Below are 17442 nucleotides of genomic sequence, written 5' to 3'. Positions count from 1 at the left end.
GGACGCGGAGGGCGGGGCCAAATGAATTGCTCTGCGGACCATTGCGACGAGGAGGACCCGTCCTACCTGCGCTGACTCAGCAGCCGCGCTCAGTCCATCCGTCTAATGGACGCACACACAATTTAATTAGCGGGAAGCCGCACTACCGCGCGCACACACACTGTCTGCGTGTGTGCGCGCGCGCGCACGGGGGGACGACCCCTGCTGTCCTTGCGTGGAAACGTCTGTTTGTTTGTCCTACACACACACATCGACACACACTTTGTCCGCTCAGTTTTTGGTCGGCGTCTTAAGTGGACGAGTCGCAGGTTCAATTCTTGCAAGCCACCCGATTGGTTCCGTCCTAACTCCGCCTCCTGTTACAGTGACAGGTGCATGATGGGAAACAGCTGAGGATGACTTCTGAACATTAGGCAGCCCCCCCCCCCCAAACCTGCCCCCCCCCAATCAATAATTAAGAGCTAACATCTGACGAGCTGCGGGCGCACAACAAGACAACAATCAACGTTTTGTGTCTTCTTCACCTCATGGATTCGCCCCCAAAAAAATCCCCTTCAAAACACACTCTTCACTCGGCTGCGCGTTCTCACTTGCTGGCCCGTCAGAACACTTCGCATCCGGCCGGCATGTCCGACTCCTTTTCCTCTTTTCGCTTGTCATCCCGGCGCACAAATGAAAGCCGGCCGGCTTCATTTCGTCGCGTTTTGGAATCAGAAGCCACGAAGACAAAACGCTTGCAATAGAAGAAGTCAAAACCATTTGCAAGTTGGGGCTGATTTTGGTTGACATGAAATGAGGCGGCGAACTTCAGCTGGCCTCGACGGGCCTCGACGGGCCTCGACGGGCCTCGACGGGCCTCGACGGGCCTCGACGGGCCTCGACGGGCCTCAACGGGCCTCGACGGGCCTCGACGGGCCCCCGGGCCTCGACTTTGACACACGTGAGGATTTCAAAAGAGTTGCGCTTTCAAACCTCAAATTGTGGCTTGCAAGGCAGCGACAAACTTTGCCTTTCAAACTCTTTTTTCTTTTCAAAATCAAGTTTTAACTTTGTTAGCTTGTCAAGCCTGATTTGGGGTTCGAAATGAGAATTCAGGTTTTAAACATTTCAAATGTCGTCGGAGCCGGAATGAAGTTTTCGAGGCAGGCTTTTCCCGCCACAAGCATCGTAGCCACGCCCCCTCCTGTCCGCAAGCGCGCACGCGTGTTTAGGACACACAAACAACCGTCACAAGCGGCACATTTAACCTCTGACCTCGGAACACGCGTCGCTGGCTGACATGTTGGCTGGCCTCGTACATCACAAGTTGACCTTTCACCCCTCGCGTGTCGCGCACCTCACAATGAGGACACGGTTTCTATGGCGACCACATTGACGCGGACAAACTTCCTTTTAACGTTCAATCGTTTTGTCAGCGAGACTTTTGGTAAGCACAAAAAACTGGACAACATTTAAAAAACGTTAACGTTTCCACCACAACAACATGAACACAATCGTCGTTTCTCAAACTCGATTAGCAATCGAGCCCACAAAATCGCTCATCAAAAACTCACCGATGTCAAATTGCGCCAGGATGAACCGTGATTTTCGGCCATCGCGATCGCACTTGCTAACACTTGTCAACACTCGGACCCTGATCAGAGCCGTCCGTCGCCGCTTCCTGGCTCGAACCGCCCGCCGGTCCACCTCAACAGCAAAATGAATATTCCCAAACGCGCGTCATGCGTACGCTTGATTGGGAAAGGCGAGGCTGCGTGCGCAAACGTCCGTCTTAACGTCAACGCGTGCTGCCCGCCGTCATCGTTCCCGCCCGGCAAAATGGCGGCGTCCTCACAGCTTGTCTGCGAGCGGACGACTTCTTTTCAAGTGCTTGAAAGTGTTTTTGTCTGTTCACAACTTCTGCGCTAATTGACGAATGAACTTTGTCTTGATAGACGACGCGATCGACGTCCGTGCGTCCCGCGGCCGCTGATTCAACGGCAGATGGGAACGCACGACGTCGCGTGTAAACACGTGAGCCGAGATCTTCATTGGGAACGATTCCAATCGGAATGACTAAAAAGTCTGCGCGAAAACCGCGCTCTTGTTGTCTGAACATTTTGCAGAGGAATTTCTTTGGAATTAATCCCACCTTTGAATTCGAGCGCCTTCATTTGGAGTTGCCGGTCTTTGTTTTTCTTTTTTTTTTCGAATGAGCTCTCCTTATTTGGAAAGCTTTTTCCTGCGGGAATTCCAGTCACAACGCAGCAGACACGCCCACGTCGACATTTTGCATCTCTCAATCATGCAAATGTTTGTGGAGGCGTATTTGACAACTTTCAAAATGTGTCTTCATGTTAAAGATGAGATCGCTCTTAATATGAAAAAGGAAAACGCACTGATGTGTCGCCAACGTCTTACAAATGCAATGATGCCATCTAGAGGCAGCAAAAAATTGATATTACACTTGTTTGAATTGGATGAATTATTATGAAAATACTGAGTTAATGACTAAAAGATGCAGCCGTATTTCTATGAGTTGAACATTTTTATGTTAACAAGAATATGACATTTTTGAAAGAATATTTTGATTGTACATTTAGAACCGATATCAAATTTGCAATTAATTACGATTCAAAGTTGGAATTGCCTGGCACACCTGCTTTAAATAAATGCTCCGTAGAAATGGATTCAAATTGTAATCATGCTGAATGACGGGAAAAAATGTGTGATTGTATTTTTGTGCCAAATTGCCCAAAGTCGCGTCGCGTTGCGTTGCCGAGTGTCGTATTGTGATTTGGGAAAAACGCTGTTTGTTTGAAATGCGTGTTCGTCCTGAGAAAGCTTGTAAATGTTGCCACGGGGGAGAGGTCGGGAGGGGTCGCGAGAGGTCGGGAGGGGTCGCGAGAGGTCGGAGGGGTCGCGAGAGGTCGGAGAGGTCGCAGAGGACGTACTGACCGGCGTGGACGAAGTAGGCCAGGTAGAGGTCCAGCTCCTTGACGGAGACGCCGATGTGGTGCGGCTGCACGCAGAGGCCCGGGTTGGCGCAGCGCGGCGACTTGACCAGCCGCTCGCCGTCGGTGCTCTCCAGCGGGACGCCCTTGAAGAGGATGACCATGACCAGGTCCAGCCGCCACACCTTGTCGGCCTGCCGCAGACAGTCGATGCGGCGCATCTTGCCCTTCTGGTCCGGGTTGGACAGGACGCAGCACGGCGCCTTCTTGGCGGTGACGCTCAGCACGAAGTCCTCGCGGAACTCGGGCCGGATGTCCTTGCGCAGTTTGGCCAGCAGGCGCGAGGCCCACTTCTGCTTGACCTCGGGCTTCTCGCCCAGAAGCTCGTCTTTGACGGCGCGCTCCTCCTCCTTGGACATGCGCTTCTCGTGCTTCTTGAAGAACTTGCGCTTGCGGGCCTGCAGGTTGAACCACGTGTAGGCGAAGGCGCGCACGTGCGGCAGCAGCGCCTCGATGAACGGGTGGAACTCGTCCTGCGGAACACGCACAAAAAAAGGCAGACGTCAACGATGGCCAGCGCGTGCGGCGCTGCGCGCTCGTACCTGCGGACGCTTCCACGTCACGCGCAAAAGCGCTTCAATGCCTTCCACTTTTCGACCTTTTTCATGTTTTCTTTTATGCGGCAGGCTTCGACGTCGCCTCTGAACGGAACAGGTGGCTTACGGCGATGGTCGTTTTTGTGAAAGAGATCGGCCAGGGCCATGTTGCAAAAAAGGGGGGGTCTTGAAACTGCTGAAAAACGCTTGCAGCCAGTTCAGGAGGAAAACCTGAAAGTGTGTGTCAGAAGCTAGCAGCGTTAGCAGCATTAGCATCGCAGCAGCAGCTGCACACCCTTCTTCAGACCCCCCCATCACAATGCCCCCCCCCCCATTCCACCCCCCCAAAGCAGGCCTCAATAGGACACAACGACACATTGTTCCTTGCTGGCCGAGATCCAAGCAGACGAGTTTGTCTCCCCAAATCCCACCAACAACACTCGTGTGTGCGCACGTGCGCGTGTGTGCGTTTGTCACACACACGCACGCATTCCAACGGTGCGCGCTGCAGCGAGGATGTCGGTGGGAGCAACATTCCGACATTCCGGACTTCCTGCCTGGCTGCACACTTTCCACGCCGCGACTGGTCGCCGCGTTTGCCATTTCCGTCATTCACACAATTTGCCTTCCGGACTGTTCGATGCTCACTTAGGGTTCGGGGTCACGTGCGCCCAAGCACTACGTTGACCTCAGACGTCGACAAATGGAAAAAGCTCAGATCAGCAAGCAGGAAAAGCTTGACTTTGTTTGGTTTTGTTTTTTAGAAATGCTCGATTTTCAGACCGATACCAGTTTGAATACTGAAATAGAACACAAGTACTTTTGCTACACACAATTTTAAACATCAAATAAGACAGATCATTTCAACGTAAAACTTTGATATCCCAATATAGCAAATATCAAATTGAGTGAAATTCATGTTCAATTTTCTATTGCTATCATTTCTCAATTCCTGATCATAAAACAGCCAAAAGAACGAGCAGAACCAAAAACACGGATGCTCTTCCTTTAAATAAGGCCTGACATCAGTCCATACCCGCTGTCGGCGAGAGAGAGAGAGAGAGAGATCACACACACACACACACACACACACACACACAGTCTGAAGTGAAGCAGCATGTGGATTTTTTCCTTTTTTTGCTGCCATGTCCTCACCTCCTCTCTCGATTTTTATTTTTATTTTTTATTGATTGATTTCCTCGTGCTCTCGCCTACATCTCACACACACCCTTTAACCCCCCCCCCCATCACTATGACGACAGCATCACTTTTTGATTATTTCCAATCAATAAACATTAAGAAAAAACAAATCATGTTCATTTTTCATACATTTTGGGCGTTTGTTTTGGTCTATAATAATAATAATAATAATTGTATTGTATGTTCTTTCTAAGTGCCTGCCAACTGTTTTTACATACATTGAACAAATCATTTTCATTTGGTTGGATAAAATTTTTTTTTTAAGTCATTTGAAAGAATTTACATAATTACGAATACGAGCTTATGAATACAACATTTCTATCAATTCATAATGTGTGTGTGTGTGTGTCGACTGTCTGCTGCTTAATATGTTCTAAAAATATGTGTTAATAATTGCAATCTGTTTCCGCGCGTGTTTCTCACATGAAAACATGAAATGAGATTGGACTGAATTGGAAACATTTTTTTTAACCGTCTAATCATCGTGTGAAGAATTTTGTTATTAATCTCATTGAAGTGTTTCAAATGAAGAAAAAAACACACGTTTGCTTTGACGTCAATTTCCTCTAAATGGATTCAAATTCTGCAAACGACTTCATTTTTTTCGAACTGAACAAAATCTTGCCGTTGAATCCAAATCCACTTTGATTTGTCAAGTTGAACTTGCAAGTTTGATCGAATGAAATCTTTCGACTCAAAAACGCCAAACGTGGAATTGTTTTGCGATGACTCGCGTTCCACGCGCACGCGCACGCCCTCCGAGCGCGTCAAGTCCAAAGACTTTGGCGGAGTTTGTGCGCGCGCGCGCGAGCGAACTTTGCCGGAGTTAGCAGCGGCGGGGGGCGCGTGCGCGTGACGTACCTGCGTGAGACAAAGCGGCGAGTACATGACTGGTCCGCGTGCGCGCGCGTCCGTGGCCCAGTCCGGCTCCGGTGGGCGCGCGTGCGTGAGACGAAAAGGACGGACCAGCGGGGAAGGAGGAAGGGCGGGGGTCGCGGGGTTCGGGTGGGGCGCCGGAGCCCTCCTGTCGACCCCCCTCTTCTCACATGTCCGAGCGCAGGTGAACTCTGACCCCGCCTCGTGCTACACGCGCTCGCCGGACCTGCTCGAGGCCCGCCGCCGCCGTCCGAGGAGCAACATGTCGTCACCAGAGTCCAAAGTGTGGCGGGGGACCCGAGGGGAGGCGACGAGGTCCCGCATGTCACCGGTCCGGAAGGTGGAGGGGGCGGGCGGGGTGGGGGGAAGGGGGGGTGTTGGTTCGCCGAACCTGCCGACCGGCCGGGATCGCTGCGCTTCCGCCGAGACTGGAGCGGCCGCCGTCCCGAGAAGGAGGGAGGAAGGGGGGAAGGGGGAGGGACGGAGGTGGGGGCGGGGGTCTGGGGTCTGGGGGGGGGGGGGGCGGGACGAAGAGCGACTTCTGGCGCCCTCCCGTCACCTGCCGCTTCGCTTCACGAAGAGCACCGCCGACAATCGCACCGGGTTCGGCGCCCGTCCCCGTCCGGACCTGCACGCGCTCGCTCGCTGCTTCGCTCGCTCCAAGCGGACGAGCTGACTGAAAGCTCCGCGCGCGCGCGACACCAACTCAGCTCACGCGCGCGCGCGCTCACAAGCTCGCGGCTTATCGATTGAATGCGGGCGCGCGAGAGGCGGCGGTTTTGTGTGTGTGTGAGAGAGAAAAAGTGTGTGTGTGAAGTAGTACACTTCAACTTTGACCTCCAGCATTTCAAAGCCAAAAGGAAGAAGTGAAGCTCTTCACGTCACAAATGTGGTTAATAATCATGGGGGGGTTAATTAGAGTCCAATCCGCTTCCTGTTGGTTAATGTGACGTCACGTATGAGTCGTCCAATCACGTTTGTTCTTTCTAAGCCACTTGATGGAGTCACTCGTCATCAACTCCAGATATTTGATACCACTTTTTTTCACACCAAGTACTCCAATACCAAGTACCGATACCACTCATACTTTTGATACATAAAACGATGACCGATCATTGTAAAGGTGCCATTCGTGATATGAATAACGATGTCTTCTTCTCATTTCCAATTTCTACATCCTGATCATGAAATGGCCACAAAACAGTGCCAAGTACTGAATGCTCAAATAAGTATCGGCCCAATTCCAATACTTGTTCTTGGTACTCGCTCATCCCTGACTGACATCAACACGACACGAAGGACGACATCAAGTGAAGATCAACTACGAGACCGACTACACGTTTAGGAAACAATGATGGCGTTGCGTCTTTTGTTTTTGTTGTCCAATGAGAAGTCTCGGCCAACCTGCCAACCAGAAACCAGAAACCATAGACGGCGCCGCCAACAGGAAGCAAACGCCACCGCGCTGATGTGATGTCACGTGTGGGCGGGGCTTTGGCAACGGACGACCGATCGGACGTCAGCCAAAACGTGAAAAAAGCCTGCGTGAGCATCGCCATGGCGACGGGCTCAAGTTGGCACACGTGATGCCAAAAAGAGAGCAAACCGTGTGTGTGTGTGGGGGGGGGGCTTGTTGTAGTGTGCGTGGGGGGGGGGAGGGGGGGGCTCCACCTGCTCCCACTGAGGCGCTGCCAGGCTGGAGTGGCGCCAACAGGACCAGCGGGCCTGAAGCCTCGCCAGCACGCAAACACAAAGAGAAGAAGAAGAAACAAGAACGAGGAAGATGAAGATGAGGAAGACCAAGAAGAGGAGAAAGAAGGTCACAAACCAGGAAACAAAAAGTACAACAAGCACAAACAACATGATTGACAGCTCAAATTCACGTAGCGAGCATGCTAACAGCTAACATGACAACTTCACACACACACACGTGTGCATTAAAAGACACACACAAGTACACACATTCATCACTACGTGCGTGTATGATTGTGTTTCCATCGGTGTGTGCAAGCGTGTGTGCGTGTGCGTGTGCGTGTGCGCGTGCGTGTGAGACTGAAGCAGGAAGCAGTTGCACGGTGCGAGTGCCAAACAGATGGCCTGGTGGAGAGGCCGGAACACCCCCCCCCCCCCCCAACCGAATTTCATCGATGACACAGTGCATACGTGTGTGCGCGTATACGTGTGTGTGTGTGTGTGTGTGCGCACGTGTGTCCACAACATATGTCCTCACATAAACACGCACATCAAGGAAGTTGCACACACGATACACACAAGGAAGTGAGCAGCAGCTTGTGTAATTAATCATCATCATCATCATCATCATCATCCTCATCCTCATCTTCATCTTCATCTTCACCATCATCATCATCATCATCATCATCATCATCATCATCATCGTCATCCTCATCTTCATCTTCATCTTCACCATCATCATCATCCTCATCTTCATCTTCATCATCCTCATCCTCATCTTCATCATCCTCATCCTCATCCTCATCATCCTCATCTTCATCTTCATCATCCTCATCCTCATCTTCATCATCCTCATCCTCATCCTCATCATCCTCATCTTCATCTTCATCTTCACCATCATCATCATCCTCATCTTCATCTTCATCATCACCATCATCATCATCCTCATCTTCATCTTCATCATCCTCATCCTCATCCTCATCCTCATCCTCATCATCCTCATCTTCATCTTCAAGCACTTTTGGCCGCACGCACGTTGACCTGGCAACGGACTATTTTTGTCACGTCACAAGCTCAAACCAAAAGCAAAACAAAACAAAAACATTGTTCAGCCAACTGCCAAGTTGGAAGTCAAGCTGTTAGCGCTTAGCTACACAAACGCGCGCACGTGCGCGCACGCACATACAGACAGAAACAGACGTGCAGTCGCTCCCCCAACGCGTCTGAAGGTAACACGTCACACCTGGCAGATGCTCACCTGAAAACACACACACAGCTGCTTCTACGCACACACGCGCACGTGCATGCAGCTGGAGAAAAAGAGACACGCAAACATGCACATGCGCACAATTAAACACACTTACACGTACACGCGCGCGCACGCACGCACGCAGGAAAAGTGAAGAAGGTTGAAAATGTGTTGCAAACGTTCCATCAGGTTGTACAGTATAGTCAGTCAAATGTGTCCCTCTAGTGGTCTCTTGCTGTCATTACAATTCCTCGTTGTGCACAGGACGCCAGGGGTCACCCAGAGGTCAGCAAAAAAACAAAGCAAAACCCAATCCTGACTGCAATTAGTTTACTTTTTTTTTGTTTTTTAAATATATATATGAACAGTTTGAAGATTGAAATGTGTTTACAGTTATTTTTTTTCCTCACTAATTGTCCAAAAGTGAGCGAACTCAAATGTATGGAACGCGTCATTTTAGTTTGAATGCTTTGAAACATTTTTTATTTATTGTTATTTGTTTAAAGGTGTTTGACATTCAAGCGCATTGAGGGTTTTTGTTTTTTTCCCTGGCATGACTCTGGTAAAAAAAAAAAAAAAAAAAAATTCTTTTTGTCTTTTTTTTAAACCCAAATGTGTTACAACTACTTTTGTTTTGTTGTGTTGATAAGTATTTTTGATATGAAATGAGACGTATTTGAATCCCATGACGGCTTGTGTCTTTCTCCTTCCAGTAACCGCGGCGACGGATGACATCGCAAGTTACCTGGGCAGGAAACCGTTAAGTTAGCAAGGTGAGAACAATGAACACAAGTCAAGTCAAGTCAAGTCAAGTCAAGTGCTGATGAATATTCAATACGAGCGGCTTCATAAAGTTGCAAATGTATCGAATGTCAAAGTACTCACAAAAAAGCCATTTACTTAAGTACAAGTACAGATACTTGCGTCAAAATACTCGGGCCGAAGTACCGATTCATAAAAAAGGTAGAAAATGTCACATGCACGAAATCATTTTTGACTTCTAGAAAAAAAAACATTTTGATGACGTAGAAAAAGTTGAAGTGAAGTAAAAGTTTGCACAAATTGTGGAGTCAATTTCCCGTGTGACGCTGCAAATGGGCAGCGGCGGCGGAAGGCGGATTGATGACCGTGAACAGGAAGTGGAACACGACGGGGTGACAAACACACACAAGATGGAGGACGCCATGAGCAAAATGGCGGACGGGCCTCCTCCCGCTCACCTTCGCGTCTTCTCAACCTCCTCCTAAACCTTCTTCAATGTCCTCCTCCTCAAAACCTGCTCCTCAACCTTCCCACACCTCCTTCCTTGCCGTTCCTGCTTAACTCCTCTTTCTCCTTGTGTGACTCCGAAGATGTTCCTACCTAAGCACGTCCTCACTTCTCCTCTCCCACATCCTTCCTGCACACGCACACACAAACACAAATTCTGGCCAGTCTGTGTGTGTGTAAATAAAAGAAGAATGGGTCAGAACTTATTTCCGCAGCGTTTAATGAGAAGCACATGGATTCATTCACAGTGCCACCCCCCCCCCCCCCCTTACATCCACCACTTTTTCCTCGCACCACAACTCCCTTCTTGCTTCCTGGCCAATAATGATGGACTAACAATGGCTAACAATTAGCACAGCAAATGACAGTCAACATGCTAGCAATGCTAACCATTAACAAAGCACATGATTATTCCATCAATGTTGACAGAAGGTCCGGCATCCGTTTCAATTTTCGTCCGTCAATGTATCAATGCATCAATAAATTTGGCAACCCGTCAGTGACTGGCGGATTGCCAAAACGATTGATGGAGTTTTGCCGGATGCCGCTGACGCTCATCTTGACAAACGACGGCTTGACGGTTGTGCTTGAAATATTGACGATTGTTTCGACTGTTGCCAAAATGACGGACGCTCAAAATTCATCGACACGCTCGCCTCTGATAGCCCGCATGCTAACAATGCTAACCAGAGGGTTTTGTCAGTGGACGCAGCCTTCATCTGCGTCGCAATATCATCGAAATCACGACTGATCTCATCTCGAAACAAATGAGGCACGAAGGCTGACTTTTGTTCAATACACTATAAGAAGCGGTTCGGAAAATGGATGGCTAATCTGCTTCCCATTTTAGCAAGAAGGCACGATTTCCTGCTTCTCTCTCTGACGGTGAAAACCTGGCAAAGTCTGCCATCTAGTGCTGTATGGAATTATTACAACTTAAAAATGGTCTCTTTTTTTTTAAATATATACTGTAGTTTTCAAAAATGAGTTAGAGGCCTGTCAGTTGTCCAACCCCTGATCTAGCTAGCTGTCAACATGCTAACAATGCGCTCGTCCATCCTGTCAGCTGCAGCGGTGATGTCATGGTCATGTGATCATACCGAGACACCGCGTGCCATCTTTGTCGGAGGCCAGTGAGCAGATGTTCTTTGTTAACTCTGTTGTTAGCAGTGTGGGCCAAGATGGAGGACACTTTGACGAGCGAGGGCCCGGTCCGATTGCTTCCCAGGAAGTCCAAATAGATCCTAAAAGTCTTTTTTTGTTTACGGCAGCGCAGGAGCGCCAAAAGGAACCCTCCAATAAATAAATAGCAGCGCTCACTGCAGGAAGTTGAGTCGCTTCCCCCGCGGGCGCCTTTACTTTTATTAGCAACAGCAGAGATAGCAAACAAGAAGCCCCCCCCACCACTGCCCACCCCCTTTCCCGAATGAAAAGTCTTTGAAGGAGTCCAGAACAATCCAGCATTTAATCACATGATGGCGAGCGGCTAGTTTTTAAGCCAGCATAAACACAGTCAACATGCTAACAATGCTAGCTAGCAGTCTGACTGGGAATGTTTCCTGTAAAAAAGATGGATTCTTCCCTGTGTTATATGCGAACTTGTGTATGTTTTTTTCTTATATGTAAAAAAACTCCCAATGAAATAAAAATAAAAATAAAGTCATCATTTGAAAGCGAACCTGCACAAGTACGTAACTGAACTTCCCTGAAGACTGAATGCCAGCAAGAGCCAATCAGAAGTCTCCATTTCCACCATCTGACCCACCGCCATCACCTTGACCTAGAAATGAGCTAATAAGCTAACATGCTAACAAGAAGGTGAGCTCTGAAAGAGAGAAAGAAGCTGGTCTAGTGGCGAGAGTGGGCGGGGTTATAGTGGGGCCTGCACAGGTGTACTCTATGTGTGTGTGTGTGTGTGTGTGTGTGTGTGTGTGTGCAAGTAGAACAACAGGCTGCCGCTCTCAGCGGGGGTCCCAGGAAGGTTGATGTGAGGAGGTATCCATTGCATCCATTCCCCCGTCTGCAACGCGTTACCCGACACCGCCAACATGGAGGACGGAGTGGAAACAAACTGGCCTGCTAAATGTTGAGCTAATTAGAATATCCAGCTCACTTGTGGGATAACATCCCACCTAAGTACTTATTTTCAATCACACACAATAACCACTTTTTCACCCTAAATAATAAATCACCAAATTGTTTTCATTTTTCACACCAAAATTGAATTCTTAATTTTTCCACTTTCAGTCTCGTAAAAATGACCAAAAAAACCTTCACCTAAAATCTCTCTTTTTTTTTTTAATCATCATTTTCAAATCAATTCACTTCCACCTTTTTTTCAATAAACTCTGTGAATTAGTTGTTGAGCCCGATCCCCAGCTGGGCCTTGGCCTCCTTCGCACGCTTCACATCAGTCAATCTGCTCTCGTTTTGTCATCCTGGCGCCTCGAAAAAACACAACTCAGCTAGCCTGCTAAATTGTGAGCTAACAAGTAGCAGGTGACGCACACTCCTGCTAAATTGCGAGCTTGTTGCGTGTTGTTGTTGTTGCGCTGGTTCCGTGTGAGCGGCGTGCGGTCCAGTGAGTTGTACACAAACGGATCGGTCGCCATCCTAATCAGTCACACATCTGCACATCTCTAATTGTTTCCATCGAACTTCCTTTCTCCTAGTCTTCGTCATCCTCCCGCGCTCGCTACGCTTGCAACACGACGCCGGCCGCCGCTTCCACTCTTCTGCCGTGCTTGACTTCCTGCCGCAACCGCAACCAGAAAGCAGAAAGCAGAAAGCAAAAAGCCGAAAGCAAAAAGCAAAAAGCAAAAAGCAAAAAGCAAAAAGGAAAAAGCAAAAAGCGTGGACTGGACCCAAACACACGCCAACGAGCCACTAAGAGACAAGCTAGCCTGCAAAACTTGTCAACTAACAAGTCAAATGCTAGCCTATGATACAAATGTGTGAGCTAACCGAATAACAAACCAGTGACAAAAGTAACTAACTAGTCAGCAAACAAGTGTGCAAATTAGCCTGCTAACTTGAAACATCAATAAACAACTCATGAAAAACTGAACAACTAGTAAGAAAACCAGTGGGATAACATGCTAGTCAAAAACTAGCGTGCTGACTTTTTGGATAATTAAACAATACACTAATGGAAAGTACATAAAGTGTAACAATAAGGCCGCTAACTAGTCAGGTTTTAAACTACTAGTAAGAAAAGACAAATAGCTAGCTAGTTCACTGAACCGCTAGTAACAAGCAACTAGAAACAAAGTAGCCAGCTAAATTGTGAGCTAATTGGACAACGAGGAGGCAAACTTAATAAACGAGATGATTGGATGATAGATGGGACAACGGTTGCCATGGAGACCAACTGCCTCCACCCCCTCCCTCATGGGTGCTGGAGGATCAAGTCAGGAAGCAGCTGCAGTGGATGGGACGTTGTGGGGGGGTTGGATGTGCGTGTGTGTGTGTGTGTGTGGGGGGGGGGGGGGGGGATTTGCCAGGTTGGACATGACGCCACGGGCCTCTCCAAGGTGACCCCCAGAAAAAGCTGGCATGAACATCTGCACCCGGGCCCAACTGACTGCCATCAGGCAGGACCGCCGTCACCCATGTGGCGAAGGGGGGAGTGCTGGCTGGGGGGCGGGGGCGGGGTCATGCAAGGTGGGGGTGGACAAGCACTATTTTTCAAGCACCCCACTGAAATCTACATTATGTAGATGGCAAGCTAATGATGCTAAGCAGATTTTAGCACCACCCAGCTGAAGCCCCCCCCCCCCCCCCACAGTAGCCCAGGTGATTCCTCCACAATGCCGCTACCAGATGTTTGACGTGGTTTCCCGAGGGGGGCGGCAATGTCCATGTGTTGGTGAATGTACATCTGTAAGTCATGCGCTCCCGTCGTCACCTTCATTAGCTTGTGCGTCGTTAGCAAACAAGTCAGAAGGTGGCACTAATGTACGGCTAAGGCAAAAAAAAAAAAAAAAAAACTGACACATTAGCATTGGTACGTCTTTTTGGGGGGAAATACGACAACGTGTGTTAGTCATGTTTAGCATTAGCATTTGTGTGGTCTTATTTTGGGAGATAAATGAACTCATATTTGTCTTTTCTTGACATGCTGTCTATGCATGTTGTCTTTATGCATTAGCATTAGCATTTGCATTAGCTTTAGCTTTAACGCGGTCTTTGGGAGATAAGACAACCTTTCTTAGTCTAATATGTCATCTTACCTAGCATAATAAGGCCATGCTAATGATAATGTTAATGCTAATATTGATGCTGAGGCATGAAGACAAACAGCTGGCAGCTTTGCTTACCATTGTAGTCCAACTTAGTTAGCATTGGAATTTACTCACAGTATAACTTTATATGATAGCATATTTTAGCATCGTCAGCTAAATTAGCATTGCAGTACGTCATGCTTAGCATTGTAGCATAGCTAAGCATTGAAGTCTAACAAACAACCTCATCTGAACCAGGTGATGCCCCCTCCCAAAATAAGAGCATGCTAATGCTAATTGTGTGCGATATGAACATCTGGCAGCTCGGTGTCATCGTTGCGGTTTGGCGAGCTAAGCAGCGCTTTTAGCATTTCCATTTGTTTGATGAATTAATAAGCATTAAAAAGTCCAATAGGATTAAATGTTGCATTTTTCCACAGCTGCTCAGCTTTGATGCGAAAACATCACGTCCCGTTTCAAACGCCACGCCATGACCGCACTTTGACCTCCTTGAGAGGCTCAACACGCTAACAAATACCTAACATCGAAACCATCAACGTGCTCTTCATTCAGTTTCTTGATTGATTTGTTATAGAAAGTCGTCTTACCAATTTCATTTCTGTCGTTTTTTGTGTCTCCAGTTGTGTCATGTAGCATCATTGTCTAATTTGGCACTGGACCTCGGGATCCTGACCTCAGGGTCATAGCATTAGCTTAGCATCATAACCACCTTCGTACAATCCATTCGTGTAGAAATTGTGTGCAAGTGGTTGTTATGGTTACAGAGGAATAACAGGTTAATAATAATAGGTTTGGGGGGGGGGGGGGGGGCTTTTGGGGCCGGGGGTTGAACATTCATGTCGAGGAAGTTGAAGCAGACATGTTTAATCCCACAATTTCCTGGCAGCTAATCTCGCTAATGCTAACACGGAGCACCAAATGCTACATTCTTGCCAAGCGACTCACAAAACTGGCTCACAATGGCAGCACACCTGCATTATCTTACATCACAACAAACAAACAAACAAACAAACATCTGAACAATCAGTGAACATCTCTCTCTCACACACACACACACACACACACACACACACACACACACACACACGCGCGCGAACGCGCGCTCAAATACACACACTGTAATGTTGCGCTTAAAAATGCATCGGATTTATTTTCCACCAAAATAATCTGTTTTGTTATTAGCATGATTTAATTTTGTCGTCTCCAAGTCATATTTTCCTAATTGTCAAAAGATAGCAACGACAAAAGCAAAACGAAAGAAGGAGAATTGATTTTTGACGTGCTCAAGAGCGCGCCTGCCTTGGCGGAGGTCACGACCAACGTTTCAAATGCCACCAATGATCGAATATAAAAACGATTTGGAAGAGATGACGTCATTCAACACGCACGGATTGTCCCGATGATTTTGAATTCATTTCATCAATTGTTTTTTAAAAACAGCTCAGCCTCGTAAAACAAAATCAAAATCAGGATATAAAAAAAAATATCATCATCGTCATCATCTTCGTCGTCGTATTTCTAACGTTTACTTTTTCGAATGAAATTGATTTCCGTGTCGATCTCTGATGACAATTAATTATGGGCATAAAATGTATCATGTTCAACGAGAACATAAAACATTGAGTTTGAGAACATTTGAAAATGTTCGACAAAATAAAACGAGTTGATGTTCACATTTTTTAAGGCTCGCGCTCATTTATTCTCTTTTCATTACGTTCAAATCAATAAAGCGCATCTCAAACGGATGCATTTCAAACATGAAATTAAATTATTGACATTAATACTGGAATAAAATTGAATGCATTTTGTTTACACGACAAAACTCATGAAATTATTTTGAGAAGAAAGAATAAGACGTGACTTAAGAGAACATCATGCATCATTACAATTTGTATTAAACACACACACACATACATATACATATATATACATATATATATATATATATATATATATATATATATATATATATATATATATATTGTTTGTTATATTTTAAAACCTTGCTAATAGTGAGTTTTCCAAAAACGAAAACGATTAAATCAAAAAGCCTACTAGATTTGTGTTCATAATTTAATTTAAAAAAAATAAACAATAAACGTAACAATAACATACGATTAAAAGTCAATGCACGATCATTTAAATTAATTTTAAGATGAAAATGTCTCCTTCCAACATCGACGTTTTACGACCAATTTTACTTTAGTAAAAACACACACGCACACACACGCGCATATTATTATTATAATAATTGTTTTATAGTTGTTTTAGATAAAACAAAATAAAACCAACACAAGCGCAAGTTCACTTTATTTATTTTTTATTTTTTAAACAAGTCACGCATTTCTCCTCGGCGGACTCACACAACCACTAAGTACACAAACACGCGCGCGCGCGCGCGGTCCAACACACTTTTCCAAGTTTTTCTTTTACAATTTACAACTGCGCGTGCGTGCAAATGCATTTCAATAAATGTAGGCAAATTAGTAAAGTGTGTGTGTGTGTGTGTGTGTGCGCGTGTGTGCGCGCGCGTGCTCGTACTGACCATCCACCAGGTCCTGGCCGAGATGTCGTAGCACAGCTGCCATTTGACGGAAGCCTCCGCGCCGCTTTTTCCCGCCATGGCGCCGTCAATCAACCTCATGTGTGCGCGCGCTCGGCGGGAAAAGTGATTGACAGCCACGAAGTGATTAACAGGCGGACGCACGGAAGGACGCACGTGGCAGCCAGCGACAGAAGAAAACGAAGATGAAGAGGAGGAGGAGGAAGATGAGGAAGATGAAGCCCAGGAAGTTGTCATCGGGAAAGGTGAGATGCGGACACGCCCCCTCCCGCCAAATTAAGCGCCCTCCCCTCACACACACACGCGCACACACACGCACACACACACACACGCACACACACACGCACACACACACACGTGAAATAGGACGTGCCGATAGATTTGATTAATTGATTATTTGATTGATTGTGTGTCATGTGCGTTTGGTCCAACAGGTGGCAGTGCTGATGTATTGAGGCGTGATGCTAACTTTATTTTACTTTATCTTAGCTTATCTTAATCTATTTTCACTTAGCTTAGCATTGAGCTTTATCCACCTTGTCAGTGCCTTTAAATGGTCTTTGCAGTTAGCTTAGCATTTAGCATGACTGCATTATTTTGTCTGGAAAATTTCAGCCCAACATTGAATTTTTTTTGGTGCTTTTTATTTTGCTTCCAATTTATTTTGTTTGCTCTTTAATTTTGTTCTCTGCTGATTTTGTTCCATTGATTTGATTGTTTATTGATTTTTGCTTACAATTGCTTTTGTTTCGTTTTTTAAAATATATTTTGCTCACCATGTATTTTGTCGTTTTGATTTTGTTGAGTGTTGATTTTATTA

The 17442-nt window shown here is 46.8% G+C and overlaps 1 protein-coding gene across 4 annotated transcripts in view; it reads right to left on the bottom strand.

Moving 5' to 3' along the window:
* nfia (nuclear factor I/A) overlaps window positions 1-16838 on the bottom strand; it is a 40273-nt gene extending 23435 nt beyond the window's left edge. For 3 of the 4 annotated variants that reach the window (XM_077584999.1, XM_077585000.1, XM_077585001.1), the window contains exons 1-2: window positions 16605-16838; window positions 2938-3466 (exon numbers count right to left, since the gene is read on the bottom strand). In XM_077584999.1, coding sequence (XP_077441125.1) covers window positions 2938-3466; window positions 16605-16703 — 628 coding nt within the window. In that variant the 5' untranslated portion in view covers window positions 16704-16838. Of the gene's footprint in view, window positions 1-2937; window positions 3467-5590; window positions 6279-16604 lie in introns of those variants that run through there. The other variant, XM_077585002.1, reaches the window with a different exon arrangement.
* Window positions 16839-17442: the final 604 nt, after the last annotated feature.

This window comes from Vanacampus margaritifer, chromosome 13, assembly GCF_051991255.1.
Source record: "Vanacampus margaritifer isolate UIUO_Vmar chromosome 13, RoL_Vmar_1.0, whole genome shotgun sequence".
NCBI lineage: Eukaryota > Metazoa > Chordata > Actinopteri > Syngnathiformes > Syngnathidae > Vanacampus > Vanacampus margaritifer.
The sequence above is the reverse complement of the archived record's forward strand: the minus strand, read 5'-3'. Positions and strand labels throughout refer to the sequence as shown.